General features: G+C 41.5%; 2 protein-coding genes across 7 annotated transcripts in view; one reads left to right on the top strand and one right to left on the bottom strand.

Annotated features, from left to right (window-relative positions):
• col4a5 (collagen, type IV, alpha 5 (Alport syndrome)) overlaps positions 1-19,567 on the bottom strand; it is a 257,193-nt gene extending 237,626 nt beyond the window's left edge. The window contains exons 1-2 of one of the 3 annotated variants that reach the window (XM_060832454.1): positions 19,435-19,567; positions 18,347-18,501 (exon numbers count right to left, since the gene is read on the bottom strand). In XM_060832454.1, coding sequence (XP_060688437.1) covers positions 18,347-18,490 — 144 coding nt within the window. In that variant the 5' untranslated portion in view covers positions 18,491-18,501; positions 19,435-19,567. Of the gene's footprint in view, positions 1-18,346; positions 18,783-19,434 lie in introns of those variants that run through there. The other 2 variants (XM_060832455.1, XM_060832453.1) reach the window with 2 other exon arrangements.
• The window catches only part of col4a6 (collagen, type IV, alpha 6), a 418,566-nt gene continuing 415,207 nt past the window's right edge, over positions 18,935-22,293 (top strand). For 2 of the 4 annotated variants that reach the window (XM_060832452.1, XM_060832449.1), the window contains exons 1-3: positions 18,936-19,100; positions 19,488-19,606; positions 19,798-19,846. In XM_060832452.1, coding sequence (XP_060688435.1) covers positions 19,596-19,606; positions 19,798-19,846 — 60 coding nt within the window. In that variant the 5' untranslated portion in view covers positions 18,936-19,100; positions 19,488-19,595. Of the gene's footprint in view, positions 19,101-19,325; positions 19,411-19,487; positions 19,607-19,797; positions 19,847-22,293 lie in introns of those variants that run through there. The other 2 variants (XM_060832451.1, XM_060832450.1) reach the window with 2 other exon arrangements.

Here is a 22,293-nt window from a genome sequence, read left to right as displayed (position 1 = left end):
GGACTTGTACATTTAATGGTAAGGTTCTAGGGAGTGTTGCTGAACAAAGAGACCTTGGAGTGCAGGTTCATAGCTCCTTGAAAGTGGAGTCGCAGGTGGATAGGATAGTGAAGAAGGCGTTTGGTATGCTTTCCTTTATTGGTCAGAGTATTGAGTATATGAATTGAGAGTCATGTTGCGGCTGTTCAGGACATTGGTTAGGCCACTGTTGGAATATTGTGTGCAATTCTGGTCTCCTTCCTATTAGAAAGATATTGTGAAACTTGGAAGGGTCCAGAAAAGATTTACTAGGATGTTGCCAGGGTTGGAGGATCTGAGCTACAGGGAGAGGCTGAACAGGCTGCTGCTGTTTTCCCTGGAGCGTTGGAGGCTGAGGGGTGACCTTATAGAGGTTTACAAAATTATGAGGGGCTTAGATAGGATAAATAGACAGAGTCTTTTCCCTGCGGTCGGGAAGTCCAGAACTAGAAGGTATAGGTTTAGGGTGAGAGGGGAAAGATATAAAAGAGACCTAAGGGGCAACTTTTTCATGCAGAGTGTGGTATGTGTATGGAATGAGCTGCCAGAGGATGTGGTGGAGGCTGGTACAATTGCAACATTTAAGAGGCATTTGGATGGGTATACAAATAGGAAGGGTTTGGAGAGATATGGGCAGAGTGCTGGCAGGTGGGACTAGATTGGGTTGGGATATCTAGTCGGCATGGACGGGTTGGACTGAAGGATCTGTCTCCATACTGTACATCTCTATGACTCTATATGTGTTGATGAGGGGACAAAAGAGATTTACCATGAATACGCTTCTTTAAATTGTGTTTCATTTTCTATTTTCTGTCCTGTCTGCTCTATAGCACAGGGTCAAGTAGCCTTTCCATGATTCCACATTCTGCAAGTTGAAACACATCCAGAATATCGTGGTTTACACCATTTGGAGATAGACTGTCATTCACAATTATGAGGAGCTTGTATGTCAGGCTATGCCCTTCAAAAGACCTTGTCAGATCACAATCTTCTATTGAGCTACATCCTAGAAATGACCTTCTATATCTTTACTTACTAATCCAATGACCTACCTCTGTCCTCCTTTAAATGTAACTCAACTTATGTAATTGGACAGGTATAGAGACTGGAACCAGCTGGATCATGTTGATGACATCATTGATTGGGGTTGTTAACATGGACAAATCAGGAAAGCTAATCAGAGTTGACACACCATTGGAATTTTGGAACTGATTAAATAAACTGAAGAGAATCCTTGCCCAATGTGCTCAGAAGTGGCTGCTGTATGATGGCTAGGGGTTGCATTTTAGAAGCTCACACAGAAAACAAGTCATTTGGAAATTGGTTAAGTTATTTGGGTGGAACTGAGAAATAAGAAAGGGATGATCATCTTATTGGGATTGTATTATAGACACCCTAACAGTCAGCAGGAAATTGAGAAACAAATTTGTATGGTGATCTTAGTTATCTGTAAGAATAATAGGCTGGTTATGGCAGGGGATTTTAACTTTCCAAATATAGACTGGGACTGCCATAGTGTTAAGGGTTTAAATGGAGAGGAATTTGTTAAGTGTGTACAAAAAAAATTCTGATTCAGTATGTGGATGTACCTACTAGAGAACGTGCAAGATTTGACCTACTTTTGGGAAATAAGGCAGGACAGGTGATTGAGGTTTCAGTGGGGAGCACTTTGGGGCCAGCGACCATAATTCTATTAGTTTAAAATAGTGATGGAAAAGGATAGACCAGATCTAAAAGTTGAAGTTCTAAATTGGAGGAAGGCTAATTTTCATGATATGAGGCAAGAACTTTCAAAAGCTGATTGGGGGCAGATGCTCACATGTAAAGGACAGCTGGAAAATACCTTCAAAAATGAGAATCCAGAGAAAGTATATTCCTGTTAGGGTGAAAGGCTGGTTGGCATAGGGAATGCTGGATGACGAGAGAAATTGAGGGTTTGGTTAAGACAAAGGAGCATACGTCAGGTAAAAACAGGATAGATTGAGTGGATCCTTAGAGTATAAAGGAAGTTGGAGTATACTTAAGAGGGAAATCAGGAGGGCAAAAAGGGGACATGAGAGAACTTTGGCAAATAGAATTAAGGAGAATCCAAAGGGATTTTACAAATACATTAAGGACAAAAGGGTAACTAGGGAGAAATAGGGCCCCTCAAAGATCAGCAAGGTGGCCTGTGTGTGGAGCTGCAGGGGGGTGGGAGAGATACTAAATGAGTATTTTGCATTAGTGCTTACTGTGAAAAAGAACATGGAAGGTATAGAATGTAGGGAACTAGATGGTGACATCTTGGAAAATGTCCATATTACAGAGGAAGAAATGCTGGATGTCTTGAAATGCATAAAAGTGGATAAATCCCCAGGACCTGATCAGATGTACCCTAGAACTCTTTGGGAAGCTAGGGAAGTGATTGCTGGGCCCCTTGCTGAGACATTTGTATCATCATAGTCACAGGTGAGGTGCCAGAAAACTGGAAATTGGCTAACGTGATACTATTATTAAAGAAAGGTGGTAAGGACAAGCCAGGGAACGATAGACCGGTGAGCCTGACGTCGGTGATGGGCAAGTTGTTAGACAGAATCCTGACGGACATGATGTACATGTATTTGGAAAGGCAAGGACTGATTCGGGATAGTCAACATGGCTTTGTGCATGGGAAATCATATCTCATGAACACGATTGAGTTTTTTGAAGAAGTAACAAAGAGGATTGATGAGGGCAGAGTGGTAAACGTCATCTATATGGACTTCAGTAAGGCGTTCGACAAGGTTCCCCATGGGAGACTGGTTAGCAAGGTTAGATCTCATGAAATACAGGGAGAACTAGCCATTTGGATACAGAACTGGCACTAAGGTAGAAGACAGAGGGTGGTGGTGCAGGGTTGTTTTTCAGATTGGAAGCCTATGACCAGTGGATTGGCACAAGGATCGGTGCTGGGTCCACTACTTTTTGTTATTTATGTGAATGATTTGGATGTGAGCATAAAAAATATATTAGTAAGTTTGCAGATGACACCAAAATTGGACAGCGAAGAGGGTTACCTCAGATTACAGTGGGATCTTGATCAGATGGGCCAATGGGCTAAGGAATGGCAGATGAAGTTTAATTTAAGTAAATGTGAGGTGCTGCAATTTGGGAAAGCAAATCTTAGCAGGTCTAATACACTTAATGGGAGTGTTGCTGAACAAACAGACCTTGGAATACAGGTTCATAGTTCATTGAGATTCATAGGTAGATAGAGTAGTGAAGAAGGCGTTGGTATGCTTTGCTTTATTGGTCAGAGTATTGAGTACAGGAGTTGGGACGTCATGTTGCAGCTGTACAGGATATTCATTAGACCACTGTTGGAAATTGCATGCAATTCTGAACTCCTTCCTATCAGAAAGATGTTGTGAAACTTGAAAGGGTTCAGAAAAGATTTACAAGTATGTTGCCAGGGTTGAAGGATTTGAGCTATATGGAGAGGTTGAATAGCCTGGGACTGTTTTCCCTGGAGCGTCGGAGGCTGAGGGGTGACCTTATAGAAGTTTATAAAATCATGGGGGGCATGGATAGGATAAATCGACAAAGTCTTTTCCCTGGGTTCGGGGAGTGCAGAACTAGAGGGCATAGGTTTAGGTGAGAGGGGAAAGATATAAAAGAGACTTAAGGGGCAACATTTTCACACACAGGTTGTGTGTGTTTCTGGAATGAGCAGCCAAATGAAGTGGTGGAGGCTGGTACAATTGCAACATTTAAAAGGCATCTAGATGGATATATGAACAGGAAGGGTTTGGAGGGTTATGAGCTGGGTGCTAGCAAGTGGGACTAGATTAGGTTGGAATATCTGGTCGGCATGAACGAGTTGGACTGAAGGATCTGTCTCCATGCTGTACATCTGAGTCTATGACTCTACGTCATGCCATAACCAGTGCTCATAAGGGCGGAGTAGGACATGCACCCCCCTCTGTTGAAGGAAGTGCCTCCTGAAGCAGTGCCAGTGTCCAATAGTGGGCATTGCTGGAACTGCACGAAGATCAGCCCATGGATCTCGAGAGTGAAAGATGCAGGGTGTAGTGGACAGGGAAGGAAGGCATCTTTGGAAGACAGTGTTGGGGCATTAGGGTTGTTGGTTTTGCAGTGCAAACAAAGAGGTAGGGGTGTACTAATTCCCAATATGGGTACTCCTCTGGCATAGCACCTTACTTTCTTCTGGCCATTTTACAAACATTTTTAAAGTTTGGTTGCACATCCATCCATGCCAAATATATTGTTGCATGACCATGGAAATGTTGGTCAGCTGAGTTTTCAACCACTTCGTGCGACCCTTAATTATTTATTTAAGCATGTATGGTTGAATTGTGGCTGTTCTTTTGCTCTTCCCTTGGGGCAATAACAGCAAGTTCAATTACAATAGCCATCCAACTTTAATAAAGCAATCTTCTGCAGCTAAAGAAAAATGTTAGTGAGGCCACATTTGGCATATTGTGTGCACTGCTGGTCACCACATGATAGGAAGGATGTGGAGGCTTTGGAGAGATTTACCGAGGTGTTGTCTGGATTGGAGCGTATTAGCTATAAAGAGAGGCTGGCCAAACTTGAATATCACTGGAGTGTCAGAGATTGAGCAGCGACTTGATAAAGCTATACAAAATTAAGAGTGGCATTGATAGGATAGATAGAGTCTCTTTTTTTTAAGGTGGAAAAGTTAAACATGAGTAGGCATAGGGTTAAGGTGAGAGGGGAGAAATTTAAAGCAGATGTATGAGAAAGGTTCTTTTTACACTGAAGATGGTAGGTGTCTCAGAGGGCATTTCGACAGACACAGGCAGGGAACAGTGGGGTATGGACCACTTGCAGGCAGAAATAATGAAATTAGTTTACATTGGCATCATATTCAACACAGACAGGGCGGGCTGAATGGCCTGTTCCTATGCTGTACTGTTCTTTGTTCTATGCTTTCTTAACTGCACACAAAGCACATGAAGACCACAAATCTTGTAGAAATGGTGGAATTATTACAGTTCTCAAAGAGTCAATTAAAAAGTATGACAAGTATGAACTTGGTCTCTTTCAGGCATCATCATTTCACCTTGTCGTCTCCCCTGTCCCGTGAAGATACAATTGACTTTGGAATTCCCTCAGAGATTCTGAAATGATGCAACAAGGCAATATAGACAAACTTATCACATGCCATCATTGCATGAAAGAGATAAATGAACAAGATCACTAGCCGAAAAAAAAAGCATTGTGCTTTTGGATTTAATCCCCAGAAGATAACTTGTTCATTTTCTGTTGAATGTTTGCTTGTCTCCTAGCAGACTTATTTGCCACACATGAACAAGTCAAATCAGCAAGGAGGATTACTTTTATATGGGAAGGCATGCGCGAGTGGCAGTGTACACACATTGGAAAGATAATCTGATTCACTCAACACACAATTGTGGTAAATGGGGGTTATATTACCACTTTTTAAAGTCTATTCATTTATGGGATGTGGACTTTATTGCCCATCGCTAATTTCTTTTGAGATACTGGTGGTGAGCTATTTCCTTGAATTGCTGTAGTCTATGAAAATGCTATTAGGAAGGAAATTCTAGCAGCTTGACCCAACAACACTGAAGGAACTGTGATTTAGCTCTAATTAAGTATGGGATTTGGCTTAAAGAGCAACTTGTAGGTGGTGGCATTACCATCTATCTGCTGCCCTTATATTTGTAGTTGATAGGGGTTGTGGATGTGGAAGGCACGATTTGTGAATTGTTGCAGAGCATCTAGTGGATAGTTCATACTGTTTGGTCAATGATGGAGGGAGTGAAAGCCATGTTTTGATGGGTGTCAATCTCATTCAGGCAAGTGGGGAGTATTCCATCACACTCCTGACTTAGGCCTCATAAATGGTGGATGGCATTCAGGGAGTCAGGAGTTGAGTTGCCCACTGCAGGATTTACAGTTTCTGACTTGCTCTTGTAGTCATGGCCTTTATAGGATTGGTCCAGTTCAATTTCTGGTCAATGATAACTCTCAAGTTGATGATTGTGGAGATTCAACTATGTTAATGGCAAATGATTAAACTTTTTCTTATTGGAGATGGTCAATAATGGCAATTTTGTGCCATGAATGCTATTTGCCACTTATCAGTCCAATCTTGAATATTGTTCAGGTCTTACTGCATATGGGTATGGACCGTATCAGTACCCGAGGAGTCACAAATGATACTGAACAATGTCATCATCAGAAAACCTCACCATATCTGACCTTACGATAAATGGAAAGAAATTGATGAAGCAGCTGAAGATGGTTAGGCCTAGGACTCTTTCCTGAGGAACTCTGTAGTGACATTCTGGAACTGAGATGACTGACTCCAACCACCACAACCATTTTTCTTTGTGCTAGGTATGACTCCATTCAGTGGAGAATTCTCCCCCTAACAAACCCCACACCACCTCAGTTCCCACTGACTTCAGTTTTGTCAGGTATAGTTGATGTCACACTCAGTCAAATGTTGCAGTCACTCTCACCTCATCTTGTGTGCTCAGTTCTTTGGTCAAAGTTTACCAAGGCTCCAATGAGGTCTGGAGCCGATTAGCGTTGGAGAAACCTGCACAGAGCATCGACAAGTAGATTATGGCTGAGTCAATGTCACTTGGTAGCATGTAGATGGCTCCATCACTTTGTTGTTGATCAAGACTAGACTGACAGGGTGATACTTGACCTGATTGGATCTATCCTATATTTCATAAACAGGACATCCGTGGGCAATTTTTCACATTGCTGTGTTATGCTAATATTGTCGCTGTACTGGAGCAGCTTAGCTTGTTCTGGAGTACAAGGCTTTAATGCTATTGCTAAAATGTAGTCAAAGTGAATGACTTTGCAGTTGCACTTAATTTACTTCCAACTTTTTGGGAGCGAATGTTTGTGCTGAACGAATTAAGACACATTAGCATTTGGAAGCATAGTTCACATTTGGCACCTTATGATAACATTGACTGGTCACAGGTCAGATAACCTGGCCTTAGGATCACATTTGAACATCTTAAACTTAGGAGAACGCAGTTCATCAAGGATTCATCATGTAGGAAAGATAAGTTTTTTTTAATCTTCTGGGTTTATTTTACAATTTAGTATAATTTTTGGTATATCTTTGATATCAACATTTCAAAGTAGCAATTCAGGGTTTTTTTTGCTACACAACAAAAGTTATTAAGCCAATATATTTTAACGGTGCATTGATGCAGATGTGTCAAACTCAATTTATCATGTTGAATTACTACTGGAATCAGTTACCTCTGTTTAACCCCTAGGATTTTTACAGTTTAACCTGCTCTCATGTGGCACAATTTGAGTTTCAAAGCTTGAAATCTTGAGGAATTTTCTTTGTTCAAGCAAGAAATGTATGGACTTTCCACATACAAATGATAATGCCTAAGTACAGCTGATCATATGTAAAAAAAAAGGCTAGTATTGTTAAGAGTATCTCATCATATTACAGAGCACGTAAATGTATAAGGCTAAATAGATCTCACTGTTCAACATATCAAAAAGATGCTGCAAACATAAATTTAGAAAGTAGACATCTAGACATATATCACCTGCACTTCTATTCCCCTTCATTACAATAATAGCAAACAGTATGTACATTTATATTTATGTTTAAAGTAATAAAATGAGATTAGATTAGATTACTTACAGTGTGGAAACAGGCCCTTCGGCGCAACAAGTCCGCACCGACCCACCGAAGAGCAACCCATCCATTCCCCTACATTTACCCCTTTACCTAACACTACGGCAATTCAGCATGGCCAATTTACCTGACCTGCACATCTTTGTGACTGTGGGAGGAAACCGGAGCACCCGGAGGAAACCCATGCAGACACGGGGAGAACGTGCAAACTCCACACAGTCAGTCGCCTAAGTCGGGAATTGAACCCGGGTCTCTGGCGCTGTGAGGCAGCAGTGCTAGCCACTGTGCCACCGTGCCGCCCACAAATTTCCAATGGCATATTATTCGACAACATTGAAGCACATGAGTTATTAGGATAAGTAACCAAAAACTTGTTCAAAGAGGGAGGTTTCAGGCAACATCTTCAAGAAAAAGAAGGTTGACGGGCAAAGACATTAAGGGAGGAAATTTCACAGTTTAGTACCTTGGCAGTTGAATGTACAACTGCAAACAGCAAAGTGATGGAAATTGGGACTGTACAAACCAAGAGGAATGCAATTTTCTTGGATGGATATAGAACTGGAGGAAGCTCCAAAGTCAGTGAGGGGTGAGGTCAGGAGGAATTTGAACACACTGATGAGAATTTTGAATTCAAAGCGTTGCTGAAAGAAAGCTAAGCAGTGATGGAAAAACAAGAGGTGCAAGTTGAGCTCCGGACAGCTGCATTTTGAATGAGTTTCAGCAACTGTAGATCGGACAAGGCAGGGTGGAAATGGTCACTATTCTGGTAGTTGGTACCGGTGGTGTTAAGGTGGAGATGGGATCAGAAGCTCAGCTCAGGACAAAATAGGTGCATGAGACTGGGATCAATCTCATGGCGTGAACACATGCTTGGACATGGATCAATGGCTGAATTGTGAAACATCTTTGATTCAAAAGATTGCCAATTTTCACTGCCTGCGATTACATAACGATGCGGGTGTTACAATGTAGAATGTTTAAGTTATTAGACTAATAATCCAGAGGCCTGGACTAATATTCCAGTCACATGAGCTTAAAATTGTTAGAGAAATTTCATCTGACTCTTTAATGTCATTTAGACAAGAAAATTTGCCATTCTTACCCAGCTTGGTCTGTATGTGAATCCAGATCCACAAACTGAGGTTGATCATTAATTACCCTTCAAAGTGGGCTATAAAATCTCCCAACTGCACTGGTTTTTCAAAGGTAGTCAAGGATTCACTGTAAGAATCATAGAATCCCTACAGCGTCGAAATAGGCCTTTCTGCCCAACAAGTCCACATTGACTCTCCGAAGAGTAACCCACCCAGACCCATTCCCCTATCCTAAATTTACCCTTGACATACCTAACCTGCACATCCCTGAACAGTGGGCAATTTAGCATGGCCAATTCATCTAACCTGCACATCTTTTGGTTGTGGTAGGAAACCAGAGCACCCAGAGGGGACACATGCAGTCACGGGGAGAATGTGCAAACTCCACATAGACAGTTGCCCAAGGTTGGAATTGAACCCAGGTCCCTGATGCTATGAAGAAGCAGTGCTAACCACTGAGCCACCATGCCACCCCGTAAATGCTGACCTTAGCACTGACTCCCACCTCTTGAATTTAAATTAAAAATGGTTACTTCGAAAAGATACTTGAAGATAATACTGTCTGTGGAAATAGATCCAAGTATAAGTCACCCTGTGAAGAGAAGGAGGAAAATTACTCCTCCCTCAAAAGACACTATATTCTCACAAAACGATTACTGCACAATTGAAATAATTATTTCCATATTATGTAATACATTTACACTCCATATAAGCAGGAACACCAAAACTTAACTTTTCATCTCAAGGTTGAGGAAGAAGAAGATGAAAGGAGCTTTTAATCTTAAATATTGCAAACATTTCTTTTGATATAGTCAATTCTTATACATGCTCAGCAATCCATTAAGAAAGCTGTGGCATTGATACTCATGCTGTGTAAGATTGTCAGATGATCAGCAAGAGGAATGACGCACAAAAGATCTGATCAAGAAAAAAAACCAGACATGTACACCACCATTATCATTAAAAAAAAGATAAGGGCTTTGTTGCATTGAATCAGAACATAACTCTTACAGCTCCTTGCAAGATCATACAGATGGAAAAGGGACATCTCTGCTTTTCCTTTGAAGATTTCACAATTTGAACAATTTATCTTTAATTGTGAATGTAAATTCAGACTACAAGTTGCATGTGCTTATGTATGAGTTCTCATCATTGTCCGACAAACCTTTAAACCAGACCAAAAGCCTTCACCTAAAACAAAAAAGTTCCTGTTTACTTGAGCTAAGATCAATATAATGTAAACAAGTTTAAACGCTTGGCTCCTAAAAATAACTGGTATCAAATATTTTAATTTCCATTAGTGATGGATTAACATTTTTAAAGATCCCCATTCCCTCTTCTGACATGTTAATTCAATCAATTATTTGTTTCCAGAAGTTACCTATATCAAGGTTGGGACTACAAACTTTAGTTGCTAGCTTTACATTTTGAATTTCTCCTAAGATCTTGCAATTAGCAAGATATTATTCTGACCTTCTGGTCTGAATGGTCTAAAACTTAGATCTGCTGATGTGTTTACTCACCAAGTCACTGTCATCCAATATGTTAGCCACTTGAGATATGGCAAATTAGGAATCCAGGTTTGGATAATTGCTTCCTGATTAGTATATACAATACAAATAACTTATGACATTTCTATGTTAGTTAATGATAGGATATGTTGTTAAGAATATATACATTTCTAAAGTATTTTTAGCAAATTGCATGATGACCTTAAGCATTTCATTTGCCAGAGAAATAAATGTGTGTGGCTAAAGCTGCATTTTCGTACCCACATCTGTGCCTTAGTAGAAAATCCTGTTGCCCAACACTACACCAAGTTATAAAGGGGCAGATCAGTTTGTCCTGCTCTGTCTGGAGGAACTTCCCTCCTTGGTACCTTAGTCTGCTCTCCAACAATCCCTCACTTTCCCAACACACCATCCATGCAAAGTCAGGAGATAGTACAACTGAACACTTAGAACATAGAACATAGAAAAATACTGCGCAGTACAGGCCCTTTGGCCCTCGATGTTGTGCCGATCTAAGCCCACCTAACCTACACTAGCCCACTTTCCTCCATTTGCCTATCCAATGCCCGTTTAAATACCCATAAAGAGGGAGAGTCCACCACTGTTACTGGCAGGGCATTCCATGAACTCACGACTCGCTGAGTAAAGAATCTACCCCTAACACCGGTCCTATACCTACCACCCCTTAATTTAAAGCAATGCCCCCTCGTAATATCTGACTCCATACGTGGAAAAAGGTTCTCATGGTCAACCCTATCTAAACCCCTAATCATCTTGTACACCTCTATCAAGTCACCCCTAAACCTTCTTTTCTCCAATGAAAACAGCCCCAAGTGCCTCAGCCTTTCCTCATACGATCTTCCTACCATACCAGGCAACATCCTGGTAAACCTCCTTTGCATCCGTTCCAGTGCCTCCACATCCTTCCTATAGTATGGCGACCAAAACTGCACACAAATACTCCAGATGTGGCCGCACCAGAGTCTTATACAACTGCAACATGACCTCAGGACTCCGGAACTCAATTCCTCTACCAATAAAAGCCACTACGCCATATGCCTTCTTCACAGCACTATTTACCTGGGTGGCAACTTTCAGAGATCTGTGTACATGGACACCAAGATCCCTCTGCTCATCCACACTACCAAGTATACGACCATTAGCCCAGTACTCCATCTTCTTGTTACTCTTACCAAAGTGAATCACTTCACACTTAGTTACATTGAACTCCATTTGCCACCTTTCTGCCCAGCTCTGCAGCTTATCTATATCCTGCTATAACCTGCCACATCCTTCCTCACTGTCAACAACTCCACCGACTTTCGTATCATCCTCAAACTTGCTCACCCAACCTTCTAGCCCCTCCTCCAGTTCATTTATAAAAGTGACAAACAGCAATGGTCCCAAAACAGATCCTATCGGAACACCGCTGGTAACTGCACTCCAAGATGAACCTTTACATCAACTACTACCCTCTGTCTTCTTCCAGCCAGCCAATTCCTAATCCAAACCTCCAACTCACCCTCAATGCCATACCTCTGTATTTTTTGCAGTAGCCTACCATGGGGAACCTTATCAAACGCCTTGCTAAAATCCATATACACCACATCTACTGCTTTACCCTCGTCCACCTCCTTAGTCACCTTCTCAAAGAATTCAATAAGGTTTGGGAGGCACGACCTGCCCTTTACTTGCAATTAATTCAATTGAGTAAATTGTATACACCTGTCCATTTTGCAGTCTCCGCCAAATGGGAAGGTGAAATGCAAATGATGTGAATGCTTTAAGGAACACCTTCACGCAGTCTGTAAGTGTAACCCAAGTTCCCAGTTAATTGTCACATTTAATTTTCCATCCCATTCCCGCTTTGACTTCTTGGTCCTCACACATCTGCTATTGCTCTATTTAAGCTCAAAGTAAAAGCCTGAGGATGTCACCTTTGACAGGTTATCTTACAGCCTTTTAGGCATTGAATGTTGGATGCAATAATTACAGATTATAAATTCCCCTTTGCTGTTTATGCAGCTGTTGGTGAGGATTCTGGTCTTCCTATTTACAATTCCTTTGGCGCAATCTTTTATTTCTTTCTTCATCATCATCATCTCTTTTCTCACATAATCTCTCCAGTTCTCTACTCTGTCATGGACACCACCTTTTGTTCCCTCCAATCTTTCACTGCCTCGGGACTTACTTTTAAAAAAAAAGTTATATCCTTTACTTTATCCCCTTCTGATAAAGGCCGCAGACCGAAGACATCAGCTCCATTTCTCACTCCACAGCGGATGCTGGGCCTGCTCAGCTTTTCCAGTACACTCTGGATTTATCTTCAGCTGATTGCATCTTTGCTTGAACATTGACCTGCCATGTACTGTGTGAAGCAGTCGAATTAAAAATGCCGGGTGTTGAAACTCAGCATGTTTCAACGAGCAACCACAAAAATACTGTGCGGTTATATAGTGCCTTTAACATAGTAAAGCGTCCTATAGAAGTTCTTAAGTGCATTCGCAATCATAGAGTCATGGAGCTATACAGCATGTAATCAAATGCCTCAGTTCAACTTGTCCATGCTGGCCAGAGATCATAAATTAACCTAATCCCATTTGCCAGCATTTGGCCCATACCCCTCTGAACCCTTCCTATTTGTATATCTATCCAGATACCTTTCAAATGTTGTAATTGTACCAGTCTCCATCACTTCCTCTGGCAGCTCATTCCATACAAGCACCACCCTCTGCAAGAAAGATTTGCCCCTTAGATTTTAAAGAGAAATGTTTCTCCTCTCATCTTAAACCTATGCTCTCTAGTTTTGGACTCTGCTACCCTGAGGAAAAGACCTTGGCTATTCACCCTATCCATGCCCCTCATTATTGCATCAACCTCTATAAGGTTAACCTTCGGCCTCTGATGCTCCAGGGAAAATAGCCCCAACCTATTCAGTCCCTCCCTATAGCTCACACCCTCCAACCCTGGCAACACTTTTGTAAATCTTTTCTGAACTTTTTCAACTTTCACAACATCCTTGTTACAGCAGGGAGACCAGATTTGAACGTAGTATTCCTCAAGCAGCCTCACCAGAGTTCTGTACGGCCGCAACATGACCTCCCTACTTCTTATACACAATGCACTGACCAATAAAGTTAATAAAATAAGGAAACAGTAGGTCAGATGGATTCAAGCCTGGTAAAAGAGGAAGTGTTTTAAAGAGCAATGTAGGAGAGAAAATAAATAGATTGTCGGATGGAATTCCAGCGTTTGGGGCCCAAGGACCAGAAGGCACAGTTGCCAATGATGAAAGGGTGTAAACTGATGATGTGCAACAGATCAGAGTTGGAATCACAACGTTGTTAATTTTATTGTCTTGTGCAATTAAGCACAGGAAGCTTTTCCAGGGGAGTCCTCTTTGATTATGTCTTTATTATGCAAGATTTAGAGATGCCAGTGTTAGACTGGGGTGTACAAAGTTAAAAATCACAACACCAGGTTATAATCCAACAGGTTTAATTGGAAGCACCACCTTTCGGAGCACTGCTCCTTTATCAGCGCTCTGAAAGCTGGTGCTTCCAATTAAACTTGTTGGACTACAACCTGGTGTTGCGTGATTTTTAACTTTACTATGCAAGTTTCTGATTGTTTGATTTTGCCTATTTTTTCTTAGATTTGTGCCCACACATTTGTGCAGACACATCATATAATATATATATATATATTTGTACATGCATCCCCAATTGTCAATCTTGAGGGCAGACTATTTGTTCTCAACCACTGGCCAAGATGAACTGAAAGTTTACCTCAGCAGTTCAATTTGTTTCTGCTCAGCACCGCCCACCTATTATTTTCAGTTTGATCTTTGGTATCTGTTTTTTGAACGTTTATTTATTCTGAATAATGCTCCTGCATTGACTTTGACAGTTCTTTTCCATTATTCGGAATGCTTTAATTCAATCTCCTCAAATCCTTCTCACCCCTATCTGAAGAGAACTAACCAAACTTCCCTAACCTACCTTCATAAATCATGATTTTTGATACCTGGAATCATTGAGACTATTCACCTCTGAATCTCTCCTTGCTCAACAGAAACTTGTTCAAGGATTGGGATTGCGCATTGGTAAAATGAGGAATTACATAAATTACTTGGGTTTCACACAGTTAATTAATTAAAAAGTTCAAGCGGCCTGACCAGAGTCCTGTATAGCTGCAACATGACCTCCCTACTCCTATACTCAATGCACTGACCAATAAAATTAACAAAATAAGGAAATAGTAGGTCAGATGGATTCAAGCCTGATAAAAGAGGAAGTGTTTTTAAGGAACAATATAGGAGAGAAAATAAATAGGTTTACGGATGGAATTTCAGCGTTTCGGGCCCAGGGACCAGAAGGCACAGTCGCCAATGATGAAAGAACGTAAACCGATGATGTGCAACAGATCAGAGTTGGAGTCACAATGTTGCTAATTTTATTGTCTTGCACAATTAAGCACAGGAAGCTTAACTGACTAAGTAAAATGTCTAATTTAATTTGATAGCCATGGATGGTAATTCCTTCCCTTCGAGTTGTCTTTTCTTATTGGAATGTATCTATGCTGAATGTTATGAAAAATGAACAGATAATTTAATATTTCTGTGATGTTGATAAAGAGATAAACATAAGCCAGAGCACCAGAGATAACTCCATTAATCTTGTTCAAAATGATGGACAATAGACCTCTCACATCCATACAAAAGGGCAGATGGTTCCTTGAATTTGATAGGCAGCATGCCCTCAGTATAGTATCGGAGTATCAGTTGGACTTCTTGTGCTCAAGAACTGGAGTTTAGACATGAACCCAGATTCTTGGGTAAGATTGCTACCCCCTGAGATGGTACCCCCAAACAGTTAACATTCAATATCTCTCTCCTCTTTAAAAGCTGTTTAACATCCATCTGAGCAACCATTTGGTCACATGTCCAAGTGTCAGCTGGCACGGTGCCAATTTTTTTTCTGTCTTATGCTCCCTTGATATGCCTTAAAATGTTTTACTATGGTAAAAACACAGAAACAGTTTGGTGTTCTTGAATAACACTAAATCAAAGTTACGAGTGGTGACAGGTCTGTTATTCCTGCTGTTCGTAGTGAGGACAATTTCAGGTGATGAATTAAGAGGACTATAGAAGATGAACATTTCACAACTTTAATAGGCATGGATTAACGTGTGGTTGTTTTTACACTTACTGGTAACAGTATCCTAACTGGGTCAAGCAGACTCTCAACAGTCAGTGGTACTTTTTTAGATATCAGCATTGATGGCTTCTTTCAATTGAAGAACTGACTGACTTTTCTTCTGAAGTAGACTATTTTTCTTCTTTCCCTCCAATTCCTCCATAATCTAAACTGACACCTGAACTACTTCAAAATGATCCCACAACTGATCTCTGAACAACTGTAACCCTGTAGTTGTAAGTTAAAACATAACTTTAAGGAATTAGGATAGCAAGTGCATGCAGTTGAGCAGTGTAGATGAGCTAAGAGGTTTGTATTCTTCAGTCTTACTATTCACTATCTCAGCTGATAGGAACACAATATTGAATATTCACCATCTCAGCTGATAGGAACACAATATTGAATATTCACCATCTCAGCTGGTGGGAACACAATATTGAATTCCAGTCCATACTCATCCAAAAGTTCAAAATGCATAATTAGTGATTGACCTGCATTTACAGGAAAGCAGCAAAAATGTTGCACTTCTGCAAAAAGCACTGGATTTGCTGTGTTACAACATTTTCACTGCCATGTAATCTGAATTACAATATCGAAGCTTAGTAGCAATGTACACATTTCTTAAAAATACCAACTTACTCAGACAGGTTATGACATCTCTGGAGCAAGTGGGACTTGAACCTAGAACTTACTAGCTCTAAAGCTAAGGACACTGTTACTGAACCACAAAAGCCCCATTCATTGCAATTTACAACTTTTTGACCCAAATTTTTAGACCTGGAACTCACTATGTCAATTTGTTTCATTTTATATTATCAGTTTAAAAAGTACTCCAATTTCCACCCAATCACCAAAAACATCACATTGCTTAGCACCAAATAAAACATTGGCAAACTGGTTAATGTCAGGGCTGTTTCATGCTTTAGATACATTGGCAAATCTTCCCTGTTATTGAAAAGAACTCAATTCACCATTCATCACTGTCGATTGTATTTTCACAAAATGAAATATTGAGTTCTGGGGGAATGTGATGCACTCTAAAATACTGCAAATGGAAGAAAAGTCAGTGAAAATGGTGACATAATCAATTTTCACAAGTATGTTAAGGCAACTAATTCTCCCTCTCCTCTACCTCTTAATACTTTACTGTCTGTGTATGGCCCCTTCACATTGCCAGGATTGTTTGTCTGACACTCAGTGCTGAATAAGCATAAATTTCCTTCAATAATTGGAAAACTGAAGGCATTATCTCTCGTTCCTGCCACAGTTTTCTAGTCATTGACTTAATTAGTCTCTATCTGCTGGCAATTGCTGAGCAGTTACTTTCAAACATGCTGTCCTATCTGACACTAAGATGAGTTTCTGGGTACATATCATCATTACTGTGTGCTGCCTATTTCTACCTTAGAGTCATAGAGATGTACAGCATGGAAACAACCCTTCAGTCCAACCCGTCAATGCTGACCAGATATCCTAACCCAATCTAGTCCCACCTGCCAGCACCCAGCCCATATCCCTCCAAACCCTTCCTATTCACAAATCCATCCAAATGCCTCTTAAATGTGGCAATTGTACCAGCCTCCACCACTTCCTCTGGCAGCTCATTCCATACGTGTACTACCCTCTGTGTGAAAAAGTTGCCCCTTAGGTCTCTTTTAATATTATTTGATGCTACCTCTGCCTCAGGTCATCTGTTCCCGAAAACTTGCATATGTTAGCCTGGATCTGACTGTTTCAATGCACTGCTAACTGGTCTCCTATCCTCTACCCTCACTAGACTTGAGGTGATGCAAAACTCAGCTACGCAGGCTAACTCACACCTATTCCCGGTCGCCGTCACCTCTGTACTAACTTATATTGCTGAGCAATGCATGAATTTTATAAAGTCTCACTGTCATGTTCAACTCCCTCCCACACCTCTGCAATCTGCTCCAGCCACATAACTTTCCTGAGATCTCTGTGCCCCTCCACTTCTCGACCTTCCGATTTCATTGCACCCTCGCTGATGGCCATGCCGCCAGCTGTCAAGGCCTCTTTCCACTTCTCCAGCCGGCCTTCCACTTTTAAGATGCTCCTTAAAATCTACCTCGTCGCTCAAGCTCAGGCCATCTCCCTTAGCTGCTCAATGTCAGGTTGCGTTTGTGAAGCCTCCTGGCTCCCTTTTACTCCAACCAAAGGCGTTATACAAATGTAAGTAGCTGGTTGCCATTCCTGGATGGATAGGGGCTGCACTGGGCACACCGAGTGATGGGTGTGGAGCTAAGGAAGAGGAATCTTTTGTCATTCGTACCTTGGGTAAAGTAGCGGAGATGGCAATGTAACATACAAAGGTCGATTACCCCTTTAGCACCTAATAGAACTCTGCCTCTCTCCTCCCCTACACACTCTACTGAGAAGTTTGTACAACGTTTCTAACTTTAGATGAAAACACACGGGCTTTATTTTTAAATGGGGAGGTGGGGGGAAGTGGACAGAACACGGAGTTCTCACCGACAGTTCGGCCGGCTCACAGTGTAGGTACTCAGTTCCCACTCACTGTTACGAGTTCCCACAAGTAAGACAGCTACACTAACGCTCTTCAGAGAACATCAGACCCGTCCGTGAGGTGCACTTCTATTTGCAACGGGACAACTTAACGCCACAGTTGGGAATCACACCAGTCTTGCACTCAAAAAAAAAGGCAACCCTTCAAACATCTCCGGCAGCCCGGAACAAAAATAGCGACTACAGATCTGCAGCTGCAGTTATGTTTAAACGAAAACAATTTTTTTGACCGCCGCTGTTTGTATCTCAATGATTGTTGGGGGGGGGGGGGGGAGGGCTAGAGGGGTAAAGAGAAAGAACATATTAAAATGTAATACTCACCGCTGCTTCGGAGTTCTCCACCAAAAGTGTTAGCGCCGATAGCAGCAAAAATATCCGAACGCTAAGTCGGTCGAAGGAGGAATACTCAAGCCTCATTTCTTTTCCCCTCCCAGGCTCTTTGATCAACTGTTTGAAATTGCACATCCACACATGTTCTATTCGGAAATAGAGAAAAGGATTGATATTCCGTAAAGAGAGAGAGCTGTGGTGAGGGGTGGGGATGTAGAAATTTACTGAGAATGTGCTGCTATAGTGTGTAAGACAGTGAAAGAGACAGAGAGAGGGCGAGAGGGAGAGTGCAATAGCCAGTTACTCCCAGCCTCTCACCCCTCTATCTAACAGCCAAGGCACTGTTTCCTCGCTCTCCCTCTAATCTCCACAATCCGGCAGAACTACTTCCTATACAAACTGTACCACTTCGCAAAGGGGGAAAAAAGAGAATGGCTTTAACCTGCTGTGCTCAGAGTTGGTGGGGGGGGGAAGCTGAGAGAAATAAATCAAAGCCCCTCCAATAGGAGCTGCCGTCCCGCCCCGCCGTTCTAAGCCCTCCTTTGTTTCCTCTTGGCTTAACTTTTAAAAAAAACAAGAGGGGGAGTGGAAAAGTTAGCAAACTTTCTTTGAAGGACTATTTTATTTAGCGGTTATGAATGCAAGTGCGCTTGCAAAAGGGATTGAGAGATATTGCTGAACACTCCGGTGAATTAAGTGGGAGCAAACATTTCGGTGCTAAATGATATAAAAAAAGGAGCAGCTAGTAAGTATCGCCTTTCAACTTTATTGTCACATCGCTTCATTTAAACCGTTTAGACGGCCCGGTGGCGTGATTCTAAAAATGTACTTGCCTGTGTTATTTTTTGATGGGAAGCTTGTAATATTATTGATTGGGAGGGGGTTAATTGGAGTGAGTTTTTCTCTGACCCAGAGCTCTGAAAACTCCGCCCCTTGCCCCTATCCCCCGGCTTTTTATGGATCAGACTACAGGAGAGGGAACAGGGATCACCCTCAGTTCATTTCTCAAAGCCGCCTGCAACTCCTCCGTTCCTAAAAATAAAACAAAACACGAGGTAGTGTTTATTCTATTAACGCACCGATTGTTTTTCTGCTGTTTCCATATCAAATGTTCTCTCTCTCTCTCCCGAAGGTGGTGATCTTCCAGTGGGTCTTTCAATGACACAGAGCAAGAGATCTGAAGCCGGTTGTGAGACTCGCCCCTAGCACCGTTGATTTGCAGCAGAACAAATCCACCAGGATGACCGATTGGTATGTGAGAAACTCTCCCTCAGCCTCAGAGCGAATTGAGTGTCGGATTTTACTGAAGAGTCATATAACAGACACGACAGCAGAGAACGCGACCTCACTTGTAACTGTGATATCAGAATCTCTTGTGCTCTGAGCTATTGCTGGCGCAGAATGAAGCCTCTTTTTAAAAAGAGAATTGCTTTTTCTTTCAGGATCCTGCTTGTGGTCCTAGGCTGTTTGGCTGCTGACTTGGTCCAAGCGGTGAGTTGCTGGGGAGGTGTGTGTGTGTGTAAATGTCATTCCCATGTTAAATTATTCAACTGCATTTTGTCCCCTCTGTGTACGGGGATTCATGGACATGCCTCGTCTTTACAAAACATGGCAAAGGTCTTCAAAACAAAAATCCATGTAACTTGAGTTTCAAAGGGATGTAATTGTTGCTGCTATTAATGTTCATCATCTCGAATATTTACTCTATGGCAACCAGCTCGGTCTAAGGAAATGCATTTTAATTTAGAAGTGTGTATTTTTAAAAAAAAATTAACAATTTTGAAAAAAAACCCCAACAACCGCACGATGAAGGCTGCGTGTCCCGGTCAATATGATGCGGATTAAACTTAATTAAAAATGAATCATTTAAAAAATAATCGTTGCAGGTTCAATGTGAATTGTGCCCCTCGGTAGTGACGTGCTGAGGAGCTGGGCAGAAGTGTGTCACAACTGAGTTCGGTTTTACCCTTTCAGCCTGTAACTAACGCAGACTTTCGTGTTAAATTCAAAGCCTTCGCTTGATTTGACCCATTGGCAGTAGCGATGGGATCCGCGCTTGAAACATTGCAGCAGGATGTAAGGGTTAGCTTTCTGTTGAGTAGCAACTGATTGAACTGGGCACCAAGTTAGCCGCTGAGTCCATGGCAACAGTTTGCAGGAACCAATGAGTTTCAGAACCAAGTTGAATTGAGGCCCGGGTAAAACACAGCGCTGAAACGTGTCTGTGTTCGAAGAGTTCAGATTGCTCGACTTAGTCCAATACAAAGACTGCGCGTTTATACCTGAGCAGATACATGTGCTTTGTAAATTGAACCTTCTGTGAACTGCCATTCTCTTCGTGTGAGCAACGAATGGAACTCTGTTTTGAGAAAACAGCAGTGGTGCATCTGAGTATTAGAAAAACATTGATGCACCTGCCAATCATATAGGTATCCCATTGAAACAAAGTGGGTGTGAAAACGAGGACAGGGGAATACAAAAATAAATACACCAGTCCTGCCCACATATTGGTCAATGTAACAGTCTCAGTTTTTCACTTTACAGCATAAGTTAATGATATACCTGACTGACTCCCCCCACCCCATCAATCCCATATTATGTTGACAGAGCACCCACTGACCCCAGTTATGATTTCATCTGCAGTTCTCACTTTTGCCCAGTTATGATTAGCCTGTCCAGACTCAGCAAGGACAGAGTCTGGACACGGTCACCAGGGCTAAATTACAGAATGGGCAATGCTTTAGCTAAATGAACAACAGGAGTGGAGTGAACCTGGATTGGGTGCAGCTACTAATGATTATTGCATTCTTCCATTTATAAAGTCTATGGAATGTCTCAACTGGAAGACTATTTCCCATGATGTGTTGGACAGGAAAAGGACAATCTTTTTTGTACTAACAATTCATGGGTCAAGTGGAACAAAAAACAGTCAATCTTTAAACATGGAAAACTGGAAAGAATGGTGTAAATCAGTTTTACTTTATCTTTCCTCCTTTCCTGAAGGTGCTGATTGTGGTGAGGTATTTACTTGGGCACCAGCTGCTATTCAACATATTGTCAAAAGGGTTGGTTGTGAATCATGGTGCATGGTAATGGCTGAATTGGCAACTGGCTATAATTTCCAGTGGGGTCACTGGGTAGCAGTTAGGAGTATTGGATATGGTGTCTGATTTATAGGAGAAAGTGAGGTCTGCAGATGCTGGAGATCAGAGCTGAAAATGTGTTGCTGGAAAAGCGCAACAGGTCAGGCAGCATTCAAGGAGCAGGAGAATCGACGTTTCGGGCATAAGCCCTTCTTCAGGCTTATGCCCGAAACGTCGAATCTCCTGCTCCTTGGATGCTGCCTGACCTGCTGCGCTTTTCCAGCAACACATTTTCTGTCTGATTTATAGCCAAGTTACGGAGGGTTGTCTGAGCCAATTATTGTCACCCTTCCAACAGTTTGGATGATCAACTCATTTCAGACAGACTGGACAATTGGATTTAAACATTCTCTTTACTACATGGCTCAGCTCAATCATAGCAAGTACATTTATTCATAGAGGTAGCTCATTGCACTATCATGTAGTCACAGTCAGACTTTTTGTGTAAGCATCCATTCAGTAAGAATCCATAAGGATGTAGGAAGAAACTTACTTTGTCTGAATTTGATATATTTTTTAACTATAAAAATTGACCCCACTTAATAAGTGATTGCATTTGATTAATGTCTGGGTCACACACCTCTGAATAAAGAGAATGCACTGCTTGTGAGATAATGCAGATTAAAGAACAGTTACATGGGCTGATTATAGTTTATATAGGCAAAATATGTTGCTAATGTGAAAGGTATTTGACAGTAGACAATACATTCTAATTAAAATTGAGTGCTGTAGCTGGATCAACTCGTACACATCAGGCTTGTAAAGTAAATGATCTTTTGTGCTTGTACATGGTTC

This window comes from Hemiscyllium ocellatum, chromosome 11 (genome assembly GCF_020745735.1).
Source record: "Hemiscyllium ocellatum isolate sHemOce1 chromosome 11, sHemOce1.pat.X.cur, whole genome shotgun sequence".
NCBI lineage: Eukaryota > Metazoa > Chordata > Chondrichthyes > Orectolobiformes > Hemiscylliidae > Hemiscyllium > Hemiscyllium ocellatum.
The sequence above is the reverse complement of the archived record's forward strand: the minus strand, read 5'-3'. Positions and strand labels throughout refer to the sequence as shown.